Source organism: Uloborus diversus, chromosome 4, assembly GCF_026930045.1.
Source record: "Uloborus diversus isolate 005 chromosome 4, Udiv.v.3.1, whole genome shotgun sequence".
Classification (NCBI taxonomy): Eukaryota; Metazoa; Arthropoda; class Arachnida; order Araneae; family Uloboridae; genus Uloborus; species Uloborus diversus.
The window spans coordinates 81,531,274-81,551,295 of NC_072734.1; the positions used below are offsets into that span (position 1 = coordinate 81,531,274).

General features: G+C 36.0%; 1 protein-coding gene across 1 annotated transcript; it reads left to right on the top strand.

Annotated features, from left to right (window-relative positions):
* Window positions 1-14,123: 14,123 nt before the first annotated feature.
* Window positions 14,124-16,622, top strand: LOC129220665 (uncharacterized). The gene is made up of 2 exons (XM_054855094.1): window positions 14,124-14,496; window positions 15,820-16,622. The coding sequence occupies exons 1-2, from the start codon at window positions 14,124-14,126 to the stop codon at window positions 16,620-16,622; spliced, it is 1,176 nt and encodes a 391-aa protein (XP_054711069.1).
* Window positions 16,623-20,022: the final 3,400 nt, after the last annotated feature.

The window sequence follows — 20,022 nt, forward strand, 5'->3', positions numbered from 1 at the left end:
AACGAACTTTTTTTTTTTTGAGATGAGTTTGAGTCGGGCTGTGGCCCATTTCAACCTTAATCAGCAAAGAAAAGCTCAAAGAAGGCAGGAAACCGTTCTTGAATCCAATTTAAGACGAGCCATTTCCAGAGTTGTATTCTCTGATTCGCTGCCGATAATTTTTAGCGGCTGGGGAATTTTCAGTCAGCAGTTCCTTCAACAGATCAGGTGCGTCACACAATGCCGGTAACCGCACCTTTCCGTCATGGCAACATTTAGTATATTTATTTGCAGTATTACGCTCTTTCTGCCAATAAAGAGCACCACAAAATTCGCATTCTTCACACATTGCTCCACAATCATGTTCATCGGCAATGTTGTTTTGAACGCGTAGGCGCTTTGAGCGTCGTCTATTCTCTGCTTCAGTACGACAGTTCAGTTCAAAATGAATAACCGAGAAAGAATTTACTTTATTCCTTTTATTCTCAGCTGAAAGGTTTCGCCAAATTTGTTTAGGGTTATAGTAGTTTTAGTATTGTGCAAGCAAAGTAGCCTTGGCGAGTTTTCGCGTTTTTAGTTAAACCATTTTTTGTTCGTGACGTGGCAAGGATTCAGAATAACAACAAGAAGGACAAACGTTTGAGAAAATATGTTTGGTGCTCTCTGAGCCTGTTTTTAGTCATGGCCAGCTCTATGTGGCATTATCAAGAACAAGATCTTTTGAAGCAGTGTCAGTTGTGGCTCCCAAACGGGACATTTTTAATTGTGTATATGAGGAAGTTTTCTCAGATTAGAATATATAAGAGTGTAAATATGTAAATATATAAGAGTGTAAATAATGTAAATACATCCCTCGGGGGAGCCTGTAACCCCTAGAGGGCGCGTCCCCAGGTGGCGGATAGGGGAATGCCTTCATTGGTTTTCCAATGGGTGGTAGAAGGGAAATAAAATACCTTCCGCGGACCAACAGGTAGAAGTGCAATCTCTCCAAAGCAATGACAGACACTTTTGTATCTATAATGGTAAAGTTGTGCACATTGCCAAGGCAGTCATCTTACATACAGCAAAGTTAAACTGTCGAAAATCTGGCTAAAGCAGACAAATTAACATTATGAACGTAATTTTCATATTGGTTAAATGGATGGTGAACTAAATGCAATTACCAACTTTAATTTTTACGGAAAATTTTAGCTAGGCTAATGTATTGGCATACAGCGAGCGAGCGAAGCGAGCATGGATCGCGAAGCGATCCACAGGGAATGCGTAAGCAGTTCCGGGGGTTGGCGAGCGATAGCGAGCAGGGGGCGATAGCCCCCTAGTTTTTGGAAATTTCAATTATTGTGAGTTGTTCTTAGTGCAATTTGAAATGTTACCAAATTTGCGGTGATCGTTTTGGGATACCTTGCTTTGGATAATGCTCCCCCTCCCTGCCTTGTAAAACTGTCTATTACAAATATTCGCCAAAGAGATACTATCGCCAAATATTGCGATACTTTTGGTGACCATAAATGATGCTAATCTAAGCTGCTAAGCATTTTCATGCGACATGTTTCCAAAATACTAATAAAATTTGGCGATTGTATGAAATTGTGCACAAAGACGATTCCAAAGAATCAATGGAAGTTTTTGTGCTGTTTAAATGAATTTGCTTAATTTAGTTGACGGATTATTTTACACCTTGACATTACAAATTGTAAAGATCCTTTTAATGGTGATATTTTGGTTACATGGTGAAAACCGAGAAACAGCATTACGTAGTGTTAGCTTCAAAAGCAGCGGCAGTTGAAAAAATTACCAAAAGATTCAGCTATTGAAATCTTCGAGTAAAAAAGATTGGCGAATTCCGGTGGGTTGATTGGACAATGAGTAAATGTCCAATCAGCGCAAATATATATAAACATTAATTGCATTAAAGTTCCATTACAATGGAAAATAATCAGCCAAATCTATTTATTACTAGTGGCATCCGCACGGCTTTGCTCGTAGTATAAAATTAAAAGGTCTTTTGGTTCGCCTGTATGTTTACAAATAATGTGTGGTGAATTTCTCGCCAATTGGCTTGCACATGTTGCGGTTCCACATTGTGACAACTTGGTAATTTACTCGTCCATCTTATGATAATTTTGCTCAAGAAAATGTTCTTAAAATTGGAATAGAAAAAGAACAAAATCGAATTTCCAAAAAATCGCTTCGAGGTGCACACCTCCATGCTACAAACTAACTTTGTGCCAAATTTAATGAAAATCGGCCGAACGGTCTAGGTTTTATGCGCGTCACAGAGATCCAGACAGAGAGACTTTCAGCTTTATTATTAGTATAAAAGATTTGCCAATCTCGTGTGAAAACGTTACGTTAAAATTTAGCTTGAGAAAAGCCTTGTACAGTCAGACATAAAGCAAAAATAGTCAACAATACAACAATTGTAGCTATCGAGAGGGAGTTGAGATGATACACTAAATACTGAATTGAGTTAATGAAAGCTTTTGAACATGGAAGTAAAAAGCTTATAACTTGTTTTTTATTCTACTTAGAAATTTCGAACAGATGCCATCTTCAGCAGAAAAATCAGAGTTTTCGATGGACATGTAATGTTAATACGTGCAAGTATTTTTTCACCCCCATATTAGAGAATTAATATGAAAATTGTGTTTTAACGCCCACCCTATGAGAGGTTTTGCCCCCCCCCCCCCAATAACGAGACGAAAACTACCCTGTGTGTTATTCTGATGTATAAGCTATATTATTGTAATGTTTCATTAAAATCCATTCTGTAGTTTTTGCTTGAGAGAATAATAAACATCCTCACAAACTTTCGCATATATAATAGTACTAGCTGCGTTGCCCGGTTTTGCCCGGTCTACTTTGAAAAAAAAATTGTGTCAAATGATGTATATTCAACAACCAGGCATAAATAAAGGGAAAAAAATTATCAAACCATCATGGAAAACTTCCTCTCCAAACAATGACAACAGATATTAAAATACTTTAAAGAAATTAAAATAAAATGAGAAAGATGGATTTAAAAAGCATAACCATGGAAACACAAAATCAAATAAATTTAAGAATTGAAAATGAGAAAGATGGAAATAAACAATGGATTCCAAAAGCGTTACCTTTGAAACGCAAAATAAACTGGTTAAAAAATTTGAATAGAGAACAGATTTTTGAACTTCATTTAATTTGCTTGTAACTTTTTTTTCTAATGGAGATAGAGGGTTAAACTTTCGACCATAGGGCAAGTTAGATCTGGAGTAAAAAATATCGCTTTTTCCAATGGTGTCAAAAAGAAAACTGTGGGATAATTCCTTCACTTTTTATAGGTAACTTTAATGAAGAAAGTACTACTTAAAGTTCAGCTAAGCCTAAACAAATTCGAGCTAAAAGCGTAAATAACTCCCGCTGTAATTAAGTTAGATCTTTGAAACAAATTGCGTAGAACGCGGAAAATTCTGCTCTTTCCAACGATATGTAATATTAATATGTTCAAGTAAGTTTTCACCCCCATATTCAGGAATCTGTGTGAAAATTGGGCCTAAATTAGAATTAAAAAAAAAGAAAAATTCGTCGAATTGTTTTCGAACTGGTCTGCAAACCTTTTCAGGACTTAAAGGAACAAATTGTTAAAATTTCAGCGAAAGCGAGTAGTTCTCAAGTTTTGCGAGTTCAAACACACAGACGCTTTTTTGAGACTTCATTTTATACTATTGTTACAAATCCTGTAAATAGTAATTATTGTAGTAACTTAACCTGTAAATAGTTTCCCGTAATGAATATACAACCCCTTTTCATATGGCTAAAGTATACGATCCCCCTATTTCCGTTTTGTTTCTTTTGGGCTGTTATGCTGTTCAGATGTCTTGCCAAGTCACCGAGTTGTCTCTCAAGTTCAGCGAGATGGGACGACCTGGAATCAGACTCCTCAGCTTCCAGAGTCCGGATGGGATGGCGATCCACACGGGTTGCTCCTTGGGCGACCTCGTATTTCATCGCATACACTAAAGCAGATTTCAGGTCGTTTACATCCGCCATCCGGAGGGCTTTCTGGATTTCAGTATTCCGAACTCCGTCTATGAAGTAGTTGAGTGCTAAGTTGTCTCGAACATCCGCAGGACAGTCGCAAAAAGCAAGATGAGACAGTCTCCCAATGTCCGCCGCAAGCTCTTGCAGGGTTTCCCCGGTTTTCTGGAAACGGGACTTCAACTGGAGTCGGCTGAAATCTTTCTGGCACTTCTCACCGAAGCGAAGCTCCAACGCAGATGTGAGGGCGGCGAAATCCAGGCGCTGGCTGTCCGGAAGGGTCTGAAGAATGTCTGCTGCGTCACCTCTCAGGGATGCTGCAAGATGGCAGGCCTTGGTAGCAGAATCCCATCCGTTCGCTTCCGCCACTATCATGAATTGGGTCTTGTACACCTGCCACGAACTTTTCCCATCAAATGTGGCCAGTTTAATGGACGGTCGAGCAACAGATGTGGGAGCGCAAAACTGTACAGAGCTGCTTTCCGCGGTCGCCTATCTCCTTTCCATGTCTTTAATTATTTCTTCTTGGTTAGACGTTAAGTCCTTTTTCAGCACCGTTAAATCGCTTTTTAACTGGTCTTGATTTGCCAACATACTTGCAGTCAGATCACTTTTTAATTTTTCTTGATTAGCCGCCATATCATTTTTTAATGTTCTTGATTAGCCGCCATATCATTTTTTAATTGTTCTTGATTAGCCGCCATATCATTTTTTAATTGTTCTTGATTAGCCGCCATATCAATTTTTAATTGTTCTTGATTTGCAGTAAAACTTGCAGTCAAATCACTTTTTAATTGGTCTTGATTAGCCGCCAATTCATTTTTAACAGAGTTGATTGCATCAAGAAGTTGTTTTAATTGTTCATCCATTGCGCGAGTAATCACCATAAAATTAAAGTCCAAATTCAAAAAGTTTTTATGAAAAAATGTCCAAAGTCACACTTACTCCAAGAAAGTCCTAAAGTAGGCCCCACGTTGGGCGCCAAATTGTAACGGATTCGGTGAGACTTCCACTTTCTTGAAAGAAGACACAGTTCTTGATAAAAACACAGGAGCTTTATTTACACTATGTACAGGAGAAATCGTTAACAACTGCTAAATTAATCATCAGCAATTAAGCAAATATCACTCAACACCGTAAACTTAACGGTTACACACGTATTTACTTCCAATACGAAAACAACACAGCGAAATGCCTCGCTATAAACAGAGCAAATACGCTCTCAGTTCGAATTCTCAATCGAAACTCAACTTTTTATCCATCGCTAACGACTTACATACACACCGAAAAGAAATCTCTCAAATATTCCACACGCTTCTGGAAAATAGTAGACCGTTATCAAATTTTATCAATGAACAAAAAGGAAATAGGGGGATCGTATACTTTAGCCATATGAAAAGGGGTTGTATATTCATTACGGGAAACTATTTACAGGTTACGTTACTACAATAATTACTATTTACAGGATTTGTAACACTATGTAGAGATAAATATTGAGATGGCTCAGGTGGCACCATTTGAAAATTTCAGGGGAGGGTAAATTAAAAGGCTTTTAGTCTCTTTTTGGGTGGGGGGGGGGGGTGCGGTGTAACGTATGAGGAGGTGTGACATCACCCTATGAGAGATGAGCAGAGCACTCTATCTTAACTGATACTTTTTAACATAGGAGGTATAACGGTGGCTGTTAAAACTTGACCCTCCTCAGAAAATTTTTTGAATCCGCCCCTACTCGAAGGATAATTCGCAAGGAACATTAACTAATTTCAACATTGTAGTAAGCAATTAAAAAAAAATCAAAATTAAAATTGCAGACCGCAACCATGACAAATTTATCTTCCATTTTAAGTAACACTTTAATCTTCTTTAATGGCATGGTTTGCTTAAAAATTTGATTTTAAACTTCAGCTACATTAATTTTGGCAACGTTTGGCAAACAGACCAACGTTTTGTTTTGACAAGTTTGGCGAAAACCTTTGAACACTCGCCAAGTGTTCCACGATATGATAAATCCCAAGATTTTTTATTAATTTATTTTTTCAAAGCCGAAACACGGTTAAATCATACCCATCTTTAACTTCACCGTCGAACCAAAAAACTTTCTCACCCGACGTTTCCATATTATCATGTAATTGTCTTAAGCATCGATGTATATCATATTTCCCTCTCGGCGAAATAAATAAACAGATAAATAGTGAAAGAAAGGGGAAAATAGAGTGCTTTTCACTTTCTCTTTATGGATATTGCTTCGGGCTTTTTTAAAGCTGAGCTTCTAATTTCTCATCCTTTGCTGTGCATCAAGACGAGGGTTGTCGAACTTAAAACGACGCCGATCTCTGTTCGATATTGGAAAGTGACGGTAAATGTTTCCTGATCTTCATAAAAGGGAAATTCTTAAAGCGCTTTATTACGAAGAACAAAATGGTTTTAGTTTCATTTACTTGTAGTATTCATAATGAAGGTGGTAATTAATAATTGCAATTCCGGTATACCTAATACCGGCATTTCGTACTTTTTTCATAAAAACGGTATTTACAAAGGTAAAATACTGATGTTTTCAGTACTAGCTGAAAGTAAAAAATGTTTTTTTTAATTAAAGCGGTTTTAATATGAGTTATTGGATGTTTATTTACTTTAAACTAGTGTTCACCCAGTGGGGCCGAAATTCGACCATATTCATAAATGAATATTTGAGAAAACTTGCATGAATTTAACTATTTCCAACATTTTTATTTCTACTCTTACTCATGTTTACTGCATATCTGGAAACATTCAATTTTTGTCACACAATACCAAACAGTAATAATTTATTCCAATTTTGCTTTTTGTCTGTTAATCTCAAAATAAACGAATGAAAAGGGATATTTTGGTAATAGGGTCTTTACTGAAATTTAAAATTATTATTTTTTTCTGAAAGAGCATGCTTAAAATGGGTTTTAACCATTTTTTAAATAATTTGAAAAAAAAATATTTTTTAACACACTTATTTTAATCTGTGCGCAGATTGAAATTCATTTTTTACGCTTCTCACATGGCATCAAAAGCGATGAAATGCCGTTCACTGATTCCATTAGAGCACATCGCAAATTATCATAACCTGGAAACGCGGTTGACAGTAAAACGTCAACATTTAGCGCGGCAATGGAATAGCGCGTCAAAATATATCACTTGCAACGTCATAAACATCAAGCTTTATTTCCAAAATCGGACATTTAAAAAATTAATTAAAAAAAGCTGTTGGAAAAATAAAAAAAAATTTCTGGCTCCATTTTTTTTTTTTTTTTTTTTTTTTTTTCTCACTCTATCAATTTGGCATTGGAAACAAAAAATTTGACGCCAATGGATAAAAATCGCCAATTATCCAATTCTCGAAATCTTCCCGTATAAAAAGAAGCATCAAAACTCAGTTTATACGTAAAACTCCTGTGTGAACAATATTACTTATGAAACATCTACTATTACTGAGTAAGTTGCTTCTTCGTCATTGGAAACATAAATTTCCAAGTAAGAAATGAACGAACTCTATTCGCGACGAATATAACTGTCCATTCGAAAACACTGGATAGTCGCGTCGCAATAAGAGTACAATTTTTTAAAAAGGTCGTCTTTGTGATTTGTTTATGGCTAAGGCCGGTGCGTAACTAATGCCACACTTTTGAACATGGTCGACCCTCTCCCCCCTTTGTCACACTTTTGAACATTGTCGACCCTCTCCCCCCTTTTTCAAAGTTTTGCACTTTACCATACCCCGTCTTCCCTCTGTCACATGCCACGCTGCTTTTCATAACGTTCCTATTAAAAAAAAGGCTTATTGTCACATTATCTCCATTGTATGTCCCTCTTGTCATTTCTTTCCTCTTCCTTGTCACAAACTGTTACTATTTCGTGAACCCCCACCTTAAAGCGTTATTTCATTCGTGGGCTGCCCCTGTTTTGTGGTAACCGTATGGAAATATATATACAGGGTGTTCCGTTTTAACCTGCAAGACCTTTATTTTCGCAACCATTAGTGTTCAAAATCAGATGCAGGGTTAAGATATTGAATGTCTGAAGTAATAATAAAAATGAGTCAAAAAATACAAAATTTAACTTTTTGTACGGGCCCCAGGCCCTCTAACTTATATTTAGGAAAATAATCTATTAAGAGTATGTAGAGATTTTTCCAACCCTCTTCCCCGTCGGGACCCTCACTTAATTAATGAATGGCCCCTTACATTGTATATCGCAATGAAAAGTCGGAAAGGTTTTTCTGACATGGTGTTTGTGAGAATATTCCAAAACCTCCGGAGCTTCTTGCATAATATTTACAATTCAGGTCGGTGGACAACAAGCTGAATTCTATCTTTGATGCATGTTACTTTTGTTTCAGTGACTTTAAAATTAAAATGACTAATTCACCAACGTGGTGTCTTTCAACTTTCTGATTTATTATATGTTTAACACCACGTCAAGAAGCTGTTACATGATTCTGAGTCGCCTGTTCAGCTGGTTTTCATCGTAGTACCGAAAAGTGGGGCTACTTGAACCCATGAGAAAAAAAGTGTTTAAAATCCGTCCTGATCCTATAAAACGTAATGTATAAACTTAAAAAACCTTCTCCATGACAGGTAGAAGTACTAGACATATGCTTGGAACATGAAACAAAGTTTCTGCTATTCCCGCCTATTCTGATTGAGGTTATGATTGCAAGTTGCCTGAACAGTTTTTTGTGCCTGCAAACTTTCACATGTAACTGATATCATCAAGGTCAAGATAGTTTTATGTTTGCATTCTATTTCTTGATAAAATAACAGTGTTTTAAGGTTGTAGCTATATAATTAACGCAGTAACTAATATAAGTTAGTAAAAGTGCACTGGTTGCCTTAAAATGGGGGCTACTTGAACCCAGCGTTGAAACAGCCCCAAACCACATTTCATCACTAAATTATATTAAGTAAAGTTTGTAATCCTTTAAAATAACGTGTTCAGATTCAATCAATTCCGGAGAAATGTCTTAGAGAGTGACATCAGACCATTTTGACTTAAGTATATCAACTCTAAAAAGGAAATTAAAAGATCGTTCGCAAAGCAAGCCTGAGCATCCTGTAGTATTTAGTAGCTGGGAAGAGCAGGCATTAAATAATATCAGAGAAAAAAAAATCCACCCAAGCCATTAAATTGAAGGGTTTTCATGCTTTCTAATGTTTAAGTAATGAGCATTTCAATTGATTTTAGCTGCAGTTAGATTATGTTTCTATTTGTGAAATTATGTTTGACTAAAAATATTTTTTTATGTCTACGTTGATTTTATATTAATTGATATAATAATTTGCAATTTATATAAATAGTTTGCTCACTGGAATGTACGTTTTGAGTTTATTTTTCAAATTATGGGTCCTTAATACCACCTCATGTTTTACAGCTTTTTTAATGGATTTGCTGAGTGGGACCAGTAGCCCCAGCGCGGGGCTACTAGAATCCAATTTTTAAAAATAGAAGAAAAAATATAGAGAGTTAAAATTGTTATTTAAAAAAGACTTTAGGTGGTAGCGGAACGTCTGCAAAGTGGTAAAAACAATGTTGTCAGTTCACATTATGGGTTTAACAAAGCAATCAATGTAAAACTCCTAAAAAGTAGGGAATTTCGGGTGGCAATTAGCCCCACTTTACGGTACTAGTTTTCTTTTCTTTTCTTTTTTCTTTTTTCTTTTTTAACCGTTTTTCTTAATTTTTAAAAAAATTTCTTAATTTCTTGTTAAAATTCTTTTGTAGGGTGATCTTTTGAGACCTGAATACCAGTTCTTCTACTGAAGGTTAGTTCTATCGATCGATCTACTATTTATCTAAAATCGTTAATGGTTAAATTAGTCGCACATTCTTTTATTGCCTTTTGTGAAATCGTTCACCAAGCTCCCTATGTCCATCATAATCATAATGTCTAGAAAATTGCAGAAAACTAATTTTAATTTCACGTAGAACATCAGGCAATTTCCATTAAAAATATGCTATTCTTGCCACTTACGACACCGAACGAAGTTACCATGCTCCAGTCAATCGGAAACGTCCCTACACACAGCCATCACGGTGCAAAGGGAGAACCTATCTCTCCCCGTGTCATCTCTATTATCAAAAGAGCGTGTGTGAGAGAGGGGGGGGGTGCAGGTGCAACTATGAAATTTCGCATACTATTAACCAAATGTGGACTGAAGTAAAAATACATCATTCTTTTCTTTGGTTTAAATAGTTTAAGCTACTATTTTCCAATAGCATAACTTATACGGATTGTAGGGAAAAGATAGGCACATTGGTACAACTATGGATACAGCGATCCCATGATATTCCGAAAAATGTAATTTGAAGTTTAAAAATTTTGAAAAAACAGTTCCTTTCCTCACTAACGTTAAAAAATAAAACTTGGGCATCTAGGCGTGATATGAGCCAGACTTGGAGTAATGACGATTGCGTAACCGTAATAGATCCTAATCTATTACGTTTTTATGTAATAAAAATTGTAGTCATAATCTGAATGTTTAAAAGCCAAGTAATGGTAATCTTAAACAAACCCCCTAAATTTGGATGTAATCGAAATCGTAATCAGTCAAAACTTTCCCCTGTATCCGCGTCTGGTGTAAACGGTAAATTCACGTCAAACTTGACTAACGATCACTTAATTTATTTATCTTACACTTGTCTCTTGCATCTTGCTCCAAACAGATACGATATTTTTTCGACTGCTATTATGCTAGAAAATAATAGAAATTTGTTATGCTTTTTTCTGTGTCTTTCCAACTAGTCACCTCTTACATCCTAGAAAGCCAGACTGAAAAACGGAATAACATTATACTAACATCTTTATGTTCGCTATGTTAGGGTCGATCCAAAAGTAAGGTTCCCATCAGTTTTACAAATATACAGCACTGTCTAATCTCATTGATATTTACATCGTTGGAAAGAAAAAACGTTTCTCTATTTTATACATAATCGCCATCTTTGTCTGTGCATTACTGTCGACGGTGCCCTAACTTCTGTATCGAGTGTCACAGAATTCCACCGCCAGAGTGGGACATGACAGTCAGCAAACCACTCCGTTCTTGATTGCAGTTCGGAGCTCGAGTCTAGTGATTACCACTTGCTTCCTAAGTTTAAGGAACACTTGGATGGCTAACATTTCCGGAGCGACGACGAAGTCTAAAAAGGGATGAAATGCTTTATCAACGGGTTGGGTGGTGAAATTCTCTGACAACTCGATACAGAAGTTAGGGCACCATTCAATAATAATGCATATAAAAATCTGGCGGTTATGTATAAATATACGGAAGCGTTTTTTCCCCCCATCGATGTAAATTTCAATGAGAATAGACAGTGCTGTGTATTTGTAAAATTGATGGGACCTTACTCTTGGATCAACCTTCGTATGCTCCGAACCCCTGTTTTTTACTCCGGCAACGGCTATATTCCCAACATGGAAAGTACTAGAGCATTTCACCCGTGCCCTGTATTACTGCATGGTTAACCTTAAGATTCATGCTGAAGCTGGTGAAAAACGTATCCTCTGTATATTTATAGCGCCCGAATCATGTCCCTCTCTAAACGCAAACCACAGCAAGCAGAACTGAAGTCGCAGAATTCCCAAACAATAGTAACAAAACTTTTTAATCAAGGACTGGGAATCTGAAACAGGTGTTTTGATATGAAACATTCAATTTTTAAACTGGTTCGGTGGGAAATAGGGAAAATTAGCATTTAATCAGATGTTGTGGGTCTTATCATTCAACCGTTACATTTATATTTGCATGGTAAAAAATAAATCCAGTCTGCTGCTTTCATGGGTTTTTTGCTCCCAAAACTTTTTTTTTTTTATTATTTTTTATTACTTGTGCCCGTACAGCTGTGTACGTGCTGTAAAATTTACAAAAATTTTTTTAAAAAAAGCTCTTTCAGCGAATGTAAATATTCCTTCCCACGCCGAAATAAAAAAGAAAGATTCTCTTTCGTTAATTAAAATGCGAAAACATAATTTTACCTAAGCCCTAAGCATGAAGTAATAAAACAAATCCCGATGTAATGACGACAACTGTCCGTCAAAACTCCCTCTTCCAAATAGAAAAGCATTTGATTTGAACAATCTTAAAATCTTTCAAAGCTACCTAAGCGTTTAAAGTTAAATAACACAATAATAACTTGCAACTATTCAATCCGAAAAAAACTACCTATAAAAAAGCGAAGAAAAGCCTAAGACATACTTTAAAAGAGGAAAGAAGTTTCTCTTCCTTGCTTAAAATGCAAAATAACACATTTTTATAAAATTAAACTCAATAGAAAAAACGTTGTAAAAACAATATTTTTTATAATTTACTGAACATAACTCCATAAAAACTAACTATCAAACGGCTCGACCTTGAGGGTCACAGATATCGATGAAATTCTGGATTTAGGTCAATTCGCGTTATGAACCCAGGTAAAGAGGTTTGACTACGCACAGGTAGATCCTAGTCGGCCGCAATTGAGGCCCAAAGTTGCTTGTTTAGCTCCAGAAAAACATTGGTTCGTCTTTTGAAATTATTTCTTACCTTTTTTTTTTTTTTGCTATTGCATCGCAGTATCACCCAACTGAAGGCATTCACAATATAGAATATAAATTCCCTCGCCCCTACATTGTACTAACAGGGGATGCGATAGATTTTAGGAGAGCAAATATTGTGCTGAAGCTTCAGATTCCAAGGAAACCGCTATTGCAGTTCAGGAGCCAAACAAGCAAATTTAGATCCTCCATGCATCCAAACTCGAGTCTATGCACATCAACTATTTTACCTGGTCTCATATCTAGAACGCATTGACCTAAATCCAGAAGTTTATCCAGATTCACGACCCTCAAGTTTTTGTCGTCCGAAGAGGACTGAGTTCCTGGACTACAGAATTGCAATGGTGTTTTCATTGGAGTTTGAAACTTCGACACAGTATTTGCCCTCCCAAAACATTCGGCGTCTCTTGTAAGTAAAATGTGTGTGGGTGTGTGTCAGTTGCATATTCTACACTATATGACCAAAAGTATTGGGACACTTTCAAAAAATTCACATTTTTACGGATTTCTCGAGAAATAAAAGACTAATTGCTCTGTAATTTTTTTCACATAAAAGTAGATTCTAGCTGTCAGTTAAAAAATTAAGTCTTAAATAATCCGTTCTTATCATGAATCACTGCAACGATAGCAGGAAAGTGTTTCCAGTTTGCAAACGACCCCTTGTCATTCGTCGCCTATCCAATAATTATCGAAATTCGGCTCATTAGATCGCTGATATAGTACAGTGCAATTAGACATAAACCTCAACATCCAAAGTAAAAGTTTCCCTTCAACTCCAAATTGTTGTATACTGTCCACATATTGATCGGTAAAAAGTTACACCGTTTTCAGCGTCGGGTTTTGGGGAGAGGGGGGAAAGAAGTTTGTAAATTAGTAGTTTTATCAGTTTTTCGGAAATATTTAGACAACTATGGGGTTTAGCGCAAAAAGTGCAATATACAAAATAATCTACACTAAATTACGAACAAAATGATCCTAAGCATTATTTTGTTAAGTGAACGGTTCCAGAGTTACAGTGGGTGTAAAAGTAGAAAATTTTCGCATTTTTAAGAATTTTTAGGAAAAATGAAATTACAACTACTGGTAGTTCTTATCGTCTGCAGCTGAGCCTAGAACTTTAATTTAATTATTATAATTTTCATCGCTCGTGTGAGTGGCAACGTTTAAATTTAATTTTCTTGATGGAACAAAAAGATGACTAAGTAGCGATAAGTCAAGCAGCGTTGCTGCATCACATTCTTTTCTTTCTAAAATATCTCGATCATTCTAAGTTATATTTATTTCTGAATTTATGTTAAATGTTACGTTCGTGTATTGTAATAAATGTTCAGTATAGTTATTGCAAGTATATTTTATTGCGAATTCACAACGAAGAGTAAGCGGCTCTACTATTCAGAAAAAGTCACGTAGCCCGCCATGCTCAACCATTTTTGGAGCCACCAGTGAGGATCGAACTCACGACCCCTGGTTTACAACCAAAGATACATTCTATTCTATTAAACTTTATTGCATGATATAGATACATTCTATTCTATTTATTCTCATTCTATCTTTCATTTTGTGATAAACCATGACTTCTAATGCTGCATCTGCGTATGAAAAAGCAAAAAAGAAACGAGCTACTATTCGCGCGGTAACAACTAAGCTACTGAATAAAATTTCTGAGCAGTTACATAATGAAGACGTTACTGTGGAAGATTTAAGCACATTCAAGCTGCAATTAAATAGTAAGCTAAATCAAATTCAAGTCGCTGATGCAGAAGTTGAAAACTTAATCGAAGATATGGATGAATTCGAAAATGAAATAGAAGCTAGCCAAGAATATTCAGATAAAATTCTAAATCTTCAGTTCGATATTGAAAGCAGAATTGAAAAAATTAAGCTTGACTTTGAGAGAGATAATCGGTCTACATTACCATCGCAAAGTGGACCTTTTCAAACAAGTACGAGCATAAATTTGCCTAAATTCGATCTTCCAGCATTTAACGGAAATATAAGTAATTGGATTAGCTTTAAACAAATTTTCATTTCGACTATTCATGATAATTCTAATTTAAGTCAACTACAAAAATTTTAATACTTGCATGCATCAGTTACAGAAGAAGCTGCTCGACTAATAAAGGGCTTTCCTATCACAGAAAATAATTATTCTCAAGCTTGGGAAACGTTAATTAGTCGTTATGACAACAAAAGAGAGTTATCATATGCTTTAGTTTCGAAAATATTTAGCATTAAACCAGTCAAATTGATGACCTCTAAATTTCTTCGGGATATTTTGGATTCTTGCAATGAAGCAATTCGTAATCTAAAAACGTTGGGATTTGAGTTAGACAAACTTTCAGAATTAATCATTATTCAATTTCTCGAAAAACGCTTAGATGATAATATCCGAAAACAGTGGGAGCTCACATTAGAAGATGAAAAAATTCCATCGTATAAGAAATTTATTGAATTTTTAGAAAAGAATGCCAGAAGCATGAAAACCTGCAAAGAAATCTATCCCAAAGAGGAACTTTTGAAATCCAAGAAGTCAGTTAGCTATAATTCCGTAACAAACGTTAATCGTAGAAGTTGTGTATTGTGCAATTTAGGTCATGCATTGTTCAAATGTTCAGAATTCAAAAATTTGAGCACTCAAGAACGGTGGAATCTAGCGAAGAAGAATAAACTTTGCTTTAACTGCTTGAGAGCTAATCGCGATACTTCGAAGTGTAAAGTTACTTTTCACTGCAAAGATTGTTCTAAAAGACACCACACTCTCTTACATGATTCTTCATACAAATCGAACCTTTCAGTCGATAATTCTGCACAGAGGTCAAGTGATTCTGTTCAAGTTAATAATTCTCAGTCCAGCAGTCTAGCTTTAACTGGTCTGAATAATTCGTGCAATATTCTGCTATCTACAGCTTTAGTCAAAGTCAAGGATTCTCAAGGACATTGGCAACTGTGTAGAACTTTACTCGATTGTGGTTCTCAAACCTCATTGATGACTGAAGAATGCTGTAATAGACTTAATCTAAAAACATTTTCAACTAATCACTTAGTCATAGGAACTGGTAATCAAGTTGCTGGAAAGTCCAATTACTTAGTAAATTTAAACGTTGCCACTCACACGAGCGATGAAAATTATAATAATTAAATTAAAGTTCTAGGCTCAGCTGCAGACGATAAGAACTACCTACAGCTATTTCTATTAGAACCTACAGCTATTCAATCAAAGTTAGGTTGGATTCTCTCAGGAAGGGTATCGTCCAAATTATATGAAGGTACAGAAAATACCAAATTGAGTCACCATTCCAGTGTAAAAATTGATGAAGTTCTTCAGAAATTCTGGGAATTGGAATCTATTCCTCAGAAAGAAAAGTTAAGCATTCAAGACGCAAACTGTGAAAAGTTTTACTCAGAAACTACAACTAGAGATGACACTGGAAGATATGAAGTCAAACTGCCATTCAAGGAAGAACCAAGTCTTGGAAATTCGAGAGATCAAGCGGTTGCACGATTTCTGTCGTTGGAAAGGAAACTAATCCAAAATCCTAGCATGTATGATCAATACAAGAATTTCATGAGGGAATATTTATCCTTAAACCACATGGAATTAGTGCAAACAGAAGAGATCATAGTAGAAGATCGCAAGTGTTTTTATATGCCACACCACGGAGTAATTAGAGAACAAAGCAGCACCACAAAATTAAGAGTTGTGTTCGACGCATCAGCTAAATTATCCACAAACATCTCGCTAAATGATGTTTTGCATGCTGGACCCAAACTCCAAATTGATCTATTTTATATTCTATCAAATTTCAGAATACACTCCATAGCTCTTGCGGCTGATATCAAAAAAATGTTCCGACAAATTCTTGTCTCACATTCAGATTCTGATTTTCAGAGAATTATATGGCGAGAAAATCCCGATCAAAAGATTGAAGACTATAGATTGAAGACAGTGACTTACGGAACTGCTTGCGCACCGTATTTAGCCATAAGAACTATTAAAAAACTTGCTGAAGATGAAGAGATGAATTTTCCTAAAGCCTCAAGTTATCGACAAGGACTTTTACGTAGATGATCTATTAACAAGAGCCGATTCAATTCAGGAAGCTGAAAATCTCATGAGTGATTTAATTAATCTAATGAGAAGAGGTGGATTCACTCTTCGAAAATGGATATCAAATGAACATAGTATTCTTTCAAAATTACCTCCTGAACTAAAAGGAACAGAACAGTCTATAAATATTGCTGAAGATCAGTCAGTGAAACTTCTTGGCATTCAGTGGGATCCAAATCAAGACACATTTGCGATTCATTTAAATCCAGCTCAAGAAGTCACCACAAAACGGCAATTATTGTCAAGCATTGCTAGAATTTATGATCCCCTCGGTTTCATTTCACCCTCTACAGTTTTAGCTAAAATTATGATGCAGAAATTATGGTTATGCAAGTCAAAATGGGATGATCCACTCTCAGACAGTATCCTTAAAGAATGGAAAGGTTTTGCTTCACAGCTTCCGATACTTGAAAATATTCAAATGCCACGACATTTCTTCATCCAAAATTCTGCAGTAAAATGTATTCAAATTCATGGCTTTTGCGATGCTTCCCAAAAGGCTTTTGCTGCTGTCCTTTACATGAGATCAGAATTTGAAGATGAGAAAGTCAAGATTAGTTTAATCGCCGCGAAAACCAGAGTCGCACCACTAAAAACAATAACGCTTCCTCGTTTGGAGTTGTGTGCAGCTGTAATGTTAAGCCAACTCTACAAGAATGTAGTTGAAAATCTTGCCATTCAAGTAGATGAGTCATTCTTTTGGACGGATTCCCAAATAGTGCTTGATTGGATAAATTCCGAACCTCATAAATGGAAGTCCTTCATTTCTAATAGGATATCGCAAATTCATACTAATACTCAAGTCGATGCCTGGCATCACGTTGTAAGCAAAGAGAACCCTTGTGATTGTGCCTCAAGAGGACTCATGCCTTCAAAACTTCTTAATCATTCATTATGGTGGAAAGGTCCTTCTTGGCTTTCAGATTCGCCAATAGTTATCCCTCCACAAAACCATTCAGCTCCGGAAAAAGAAAAAATCTCAGAAGTGTCAGAGAAAACGGCAAGTTATTCTAATCAAGTAGAAGGCGAGTTAAACTTTATTCATAACTATTCTTCGCTGAGTAAACTTACTAGAGTAGTTGCGTATAGCGTACGATTTATTCAAAATGCAAAATGTGACAAAAATAATCGGAAAGTAGGTTCTCTTAAGACATCAGAATTACTTGACGCCACAACTCGCATTGTAAAGTTGGTCCAAGATTCAGAATTCAAATCGGAAATTCATGCTATTCAAACTAAAGGGAGTTTGCCAGCTAAAAGTTCCTTAATATCATTGAATCCTTTTCTTGACGAAAACGGTATTTTAAGAGTTGGCGGCAGACTTAAACACTCTAATATGTCAAATGATCAAAAACATCCAATGCTACTTCCTAAAAATCATCACCTTTCGGATTTAATTATAGATTATTATCACAAACTCTCTCTTCATGGAGGAACACAAGTTGTACTCTCCCTCATTAGACAGCGGTTTTGGCTTATATCAGGAAGAGATAAAGTCAGAAGAAATATTCAGCGTTGTCTGACATGCTTCAAGATGAAGAAGAAAATCATGTGCCAAATTATGGGAGATTTACCTAAAGATCGCGTTCTTCCTTCCAGACCATTTCTCAAAACGGGAATAGATTTTGCAGGGCCGATAATAACGAAGCCAAATCTCAAGAGAACAAGGGTTACCACAAAGTCATACATTGCTTTATTCATTTGCTTCACGACAAAAGCAGTTCATCTTGAAGTTGTGTCCGAACTAAGTACAGATTCATTCTTAGCGTGCCTCAGAAGATTTATATCGAGAAGAGGGAAACCTTCAGACATATATACTGATAACGGCTCTAACTTTAAAGGTGCAAGAAACTATTTATACAGTCAAATGGAAATTCTTAAATCAGCATCAGTTCAGGACTTTGCTTCAGAATTGTTTATTAACTGGCATTTCATCCCACCCAGTGCACCTCATTTTGGAGGTATCTGGGAGTCTAACATCAAATCAATGAAGCAACATCTTTTCAAAGTATGTAAATCAGCAGTGCTTAATTATGAAGAATTATCAACTTTAATTATTCAGATTGAAGCATGTATGAATTCAAGACCACTAACTCCTCTTAGTAGTGATCCAAACGACCTTGATCCCTTAACACCGGGTCACTTTCTGATTGGAGCACCGCTTCTAGCAATGCCTGAGTCTTATCATGCAGAAAATTCGCTATCATACACTTCAAGATTTAAGTTGATTCAAGCTCTTCGCGAAGGATTCTGGAGGCGATGGAGTGCTGAGTATCTCACACAGTTACAGCAGAGAAGTAAATGGAAGTCATCTAACCTAAATATAAAAACTGGACAACTGGTGTTGTTAAAAGAAGATCTCAAACATCCCATGAAATGGAGTTTAGGAAGAGTTATGGAAACTTTTACTGGAGAAGATGGAGCTGTAAGAGTTGTTCAGGTGAAAACTACATCAGGAACATTTAAAAGACCAATAACTAAGATTGCTCCCCTACCAACTTAGACTTAGTTTTGGACATTTGTCCAATGGGGGGGAGTATGGTAGTTCTTATCGTCTGCAGCTGAGCCTAGAACTTTAATTTAATTATTATAATTTTCATCGCTCGTGTGAGTGGCAACGTTTAAATTTAATTTTCTTGATGGAACAAAAAGATGACTAAGTAGCGATAAGTCAAGCAGCGTTGCTGCATCACATTCTTTTCTTTCTAAAATATCTCGATCATTCTAAGTTATATTTATTTCTGAATTTATGTTAAATGTTACGTTCGTGTATTGTAATAAATGTTCAGTATAGTTATTGCAAGTATATTTTATTGCGAATTCACAACGAAGAGTAAGCGGCTCTACTATTCAGAAAAAGTCACGTAGCCCGCCATGCTCAACCAACTACTACGTTGACAGAAATAACTAAACAATTTTAATAAAAAGTGATATTGTACAGTCGTATTGTAGTCTAAAAGAAGCTGAGAGGCACCACATGGGGTTAGTCTTAGATCCCACTAGGTTTGACCTACCCTCATCGAGTTTCCTAAAATTGTTGCTTTATATGAAGAGTAAAAGTTGTAAATAAAACGTGAAAGTAAGAATTTCTACCTCTTTCACGTGAACTAATCAGGATTGCCAGGGGATGAAAGATGTCTGAAAATGAGTAATTTACCCTCATCGAGTTTCAGAAAATCGCTACCATGAATGAAGAGTAAAAAATGGAAATAAAACGCTAAACTAAGGTCGTCTACGTTTTTCGGTTCCCTAATCAAGATTGTCAGAGGATAAAAGGTTTCCAATGAGGTAGATAATTTACCCCTCATCGAGTTTCCGGAAATTGTTATCATAAATGAAGAGTAAAAGCTGTAAATAAAAC